At 29.1% G+C, this 4,210-nt stretch overlaps 1 protein-coding gene across 1 annotated transcript in view; it reads right to left on the reverse strand.

Annotated features, from left to right (window-relative positions):
* Positions 1 to 2,587: 2,587 nt before the first annotated feature.
* LOC105851146 (probable aldo-keto reductase 2) overlaps positions 2,588 to 4,210 on the reverse strand; it is a 3,936-nt gene continuing 2,313 nt past the window's right edge. The window contains exon 5 of the mRNA XM_012713431.3: positions 2,588 to 3,085. Coding sequence (XP_012568885.1) covers positions 2,752 to 3,085 — 334 coding nt within the window. The 3' untranslated portion in view covers positions 2,588 to 2,751. The remainder of the gene's footprint in view (positions 3,086 to 4,210) is intronic.

Here is a 4,210-nt window from a genome sequence, read left to right on the forward strand (position 1 = left end):
TTTGGTATGTGAGATATAAAGTGTGTTAATATAAATGATAATGGAGTGGGTATGTTATTAGTGTTAGAGTGGGTAGTTGGTTAAACTGTGCAACTCAAATTGCTTTAGAGATTATTTTGTACTAAAAGAAAATTGGTTTTAAGATTACTGAGCCAATAAGTTGGATTAATTAATTAATCCTCTTAAAGAATAGGATTAGTTAATAAATTCAATTAATATACTATCAATATAATGGCCAAAATAATTAAAAATGTTTGACTTTTTTTAGAAGAATGTTTAATTTTTTTTTATAAATAAATATTACTAATTATTAATTATTTAGAGAAGTAAATATTAACGCCAGGATCGAATTCCAACGTCCTTCATGAAATTTAATTAATTTCTTGATATTTTTCATTGGGTTATATTACTTCTAAAGTCACATCTAATATATCAAATTATAAACTCTTAATTAATTAGTATTGAGTTCTAAAATCAAATTTTGATTCTCTACAAGTTGTCAAATATAATTATCGTCCTATTTTGAAGTGGGCTCCTCCTTACTTACATCCCTTGTGTACAAAGGAATTCCTTTTGGAGAAATTTTACTTTACATAAAGTTTTTGTTTTCTCATTTTATAAGTTTGATGTTTGAACTTCATTAGCTAACTTAATTTGAGCCAATGATTTAGTCTTACTTGTATATAATCAACATCATAGAGTGAATCACAAGTGAATTCCGCAAATAACATTCAAGCACGTGATCAATCACCAAAGTATTTGGTCTTTTTTCTCCTCCTTTTTGGTTTGGTACAATATGTGTATTTTTTTTTCTTTCAAACTTTAACTTCTAAGTTGGTAGAAGAAAAGACAGTTCAAAAGATAAGTGATATGTACTAATGTTTAACATTGATTAAAATTTTAATGAGATTATACAGTGTTTTTATAGAAGTAGAAATTTCTAATTCTCCTTGTTCTGGTATTCGAAAAAGTAACTTGAATGATATTTAATTTGATAAAATTAAAGAAAAACGAATATATGTCTTCATATTAAATTTGTTTAACCGGCACCAATTAAGTTATCGTCTCAATTATAAACAAGAAAGTCATAAACTTATACTTTTGAGACGTATTACTGATCATTATTAGAGTTTTAGATAATTTTTGAACACTAATCCACGATAGATAACATGTTGTGTTGATACAATAAAAATGCAAGATGCTTTTGTGGGTAAAAGACAATTCAACTATAAAGTATTGAGTTATTTTTTACTCTACCAAATTTTATTAACAAAAATTCAGATAATGAGAAAAATTGTCTTCAATTAACTTGGAGAAAAAAATATCCACTTCAACATTATAATAAAATTTATTATTAGTCAACCAAAACAAATAATTTAAACAATAAATTTCATCCAAAATAATATATAAACAAAGATAATATTATAAAAATAAATATATTTGATTTAAAATTTAAATAAAATATTAAATTTTTTCAAATATATTTTTGTGTTTACATTTGATTTCCTAAGGAGTATCTGTTAATTTTTGCGGGTGAATAGTAATTTAAATAATTAGATTGAGCATATACTATGTTTATTTTTTTCCCAATCATTGTAGTAAATTGATTTTTGTGTGTGTATAAACTAGATAGTTTTTATATGCAACTATATATATTAATCCTTCTAACTTTATGGGATCTAAATTAACCGTAAACTCTTCCTAAGATTTTAACCTCCTACAAGAAACATGTCCAAACTCGGGTAAAAAATGTCGATAATAAAGTTTTAAAATTTTGACAATATCCATAAAGCGACATAATTATTAAAGAATCTTAAAATTCAGAATTTTCATTGACTTAATTATATTTAGTATTACGATAGAGTTGTTAGAATAACGGTAAATCGTTATGATTTTCAAAAGTTACAATACGACAAAATCAAACTACGTTTGGCTGAAAACAAATTCCAATAACAAAAACTGCAGTATAAGAATGTATAAATGAAATGCATCAAATATACTCCAATAATTTTTTTGAAGCGAAAATCTGTTCTCTCACAAAAACATGCTGGATTTATTAGTTAATGACAAAGAAACGACTTTTTTTAGTCTCTAACAAAAATAAATCGAAATACATTAATTTCCACATTATATTATAGTCCACAAAAAGAAAATGAAATCATCGCGAAAAGAAAAGAAATCACAATTTAAAAAAAAACACAAAAATAAAATTTAAAACAATTAGAAATATCAGATTTTAACCGTGGCAAAGACTTTCACAACATAAACTCTAAAGTAACATCTATTTAGAATTGGCAGAGCATAAATATAAGCCACTAAAGTTGCATCCTCACCAATGATCATAGTATGCAAATAGTTCAAGATCAATGTGAGTTTCATTTGAAAAATTTAAACCTTCTCACTAATCAAAAACTCAATAAGATTCTAATCACAACTCGAGGAATTTGATTGCAGGTTCATCAGATCACTCTCCAATTCTTGTCTCCACTAATGAGTTTCTATAATCACAACATTTTAGATGAAGGGTGGCGATATGAATTCGAAATTTTCCATGCAATAATCATTTGTAGAGAAAAGAGGAACAAGATTGTAAAAATTTTCCACATCAAATTCTATTAATTATAAAGGTTTATACAGCCAAATTCATTCAAAAGGGAAGGCAAGCTTCTCATATTCATTTATTTCACAAGGTAACATCAGCAGATACCAAAGGAACACTAGTATGAGCATTAATTAAGTAAAATCACTTAATTATGCAGCTTTCCAAGAAGAGAGTGGTGGAGTATCAGATTCCTTCCATGTTCTTACACCCTGCACATATCTATCACCCTTAACAGAATCTGCTAAGGACTCAATTTCTGTCATTTCTTCTGGTGTTAGTTTGACAGATAAAGCACCAATGTTTTGATTCAAGTTCTCGATTTTGGTCGTGCCTGGTATCGGACACACGTCGGTTCCTTGGTGATGAAGCCAAGCCAGTGCAAGCTGAGATGGAGTACATCCTTTCTTTGCAGCCAATTCATTGACCTTATCAAATATAGTCTGATTCTGCTGCAGGTTTTCGGGTTGAAATCTAGGCAAACTCTGCAACATATTTACATGCGTGCTTAAAAGACAGTATGGAAACTCTCCTAATTTACATTATATAATAAAGACCTGTTTGGTGGTCAGTGTAAGAGACATGATAGGATAAACTATCATATCCTATCTCAATTAAGTGTTTGATGAACTAACAGGATAATGCACAGACATACAAATAGTGCAGTTTGATCATATAAAATTATCGTTCCATCGTATTTCGGAGTCACCACAAAGAACTTGGGTTAAATATATAACACATGAAGTAAAGGATCCAAATGAAGAAAAATACATCATATTTTCCTTCTTTTCAAATCATCCAATGTTTTTACTCACAAATATCTTTGAAGTTGGATTAGGTACTATCACATTTGGCGCACTCGTGTGCAGTCGGCACCTAGGAGCAGTCTGATCTTGATCCGACAGTTCAAATCTCAAAACATTTTTTTATTTATTAAAAAATTCTGGTGTTAAAACTTGAACCGATCTTTATCAGACAGCCTCGAGCTTGTATTGTCACCACTTGTGACTGCACGGAATCCAGATTCTGATATCTTCTTGTAGTTTTCATATATCAATGTAGGACTGAGAGGTTAATTAGGGGAAGTGAAAGGATACAAAGCACAAACACACCCCTCCAGAATTAGGCATATCTGTGTGTCCGACACTAGAATGACATGTGTTTGACAACTCATACATATTTCCAAACTGTTTATATCTTAGAGTTCTGAATTGTAAATACTAGCAGCAATTTACAGTGTCATCCATTACTGATGTGCCTATTCCCAAACTGCTCTATAGAAGAAAAAAAGTGGACTCAATTTACAACAACTATATATTTTGAACTATAGTCACTGATACAATAACCACACACATATCACAATATTTAAATAAGTAAATGTATTGTGATTCAGTCAGTAAACACTATTATTGTGTAATGAATATCACTATAGAAAATAAGCATACATAATTTAAAAAATATTGATATGATCATCATTAATGTAACACTAATTAAATTAATCCATGGTTCTGAAGCAATGCTACTAGGTAGGTTGATTAACAAAATGAACAAGTAGTTGACATGAATTTGTGTAAAAGTGTGCTTTCCACAAACCTTCCGGTAGTCGTCCTG

This window comes from Cicer arietinum, chromosome 3, assembly GCF_000331145.2.
Source record: "Cicer arietinum cultivar CDC Frontier isolate Library 1 chromosome 3, Cicar.CDCFrontier_v2.0, whole genome shotgun sequence".
Classification (NCBI taxonomy): Eukaryota; Viridiplantae; Streptophyta; class Magnoliopsida; order Fabales; family Fabaceae; genus Cicer; species Cicer arietinum.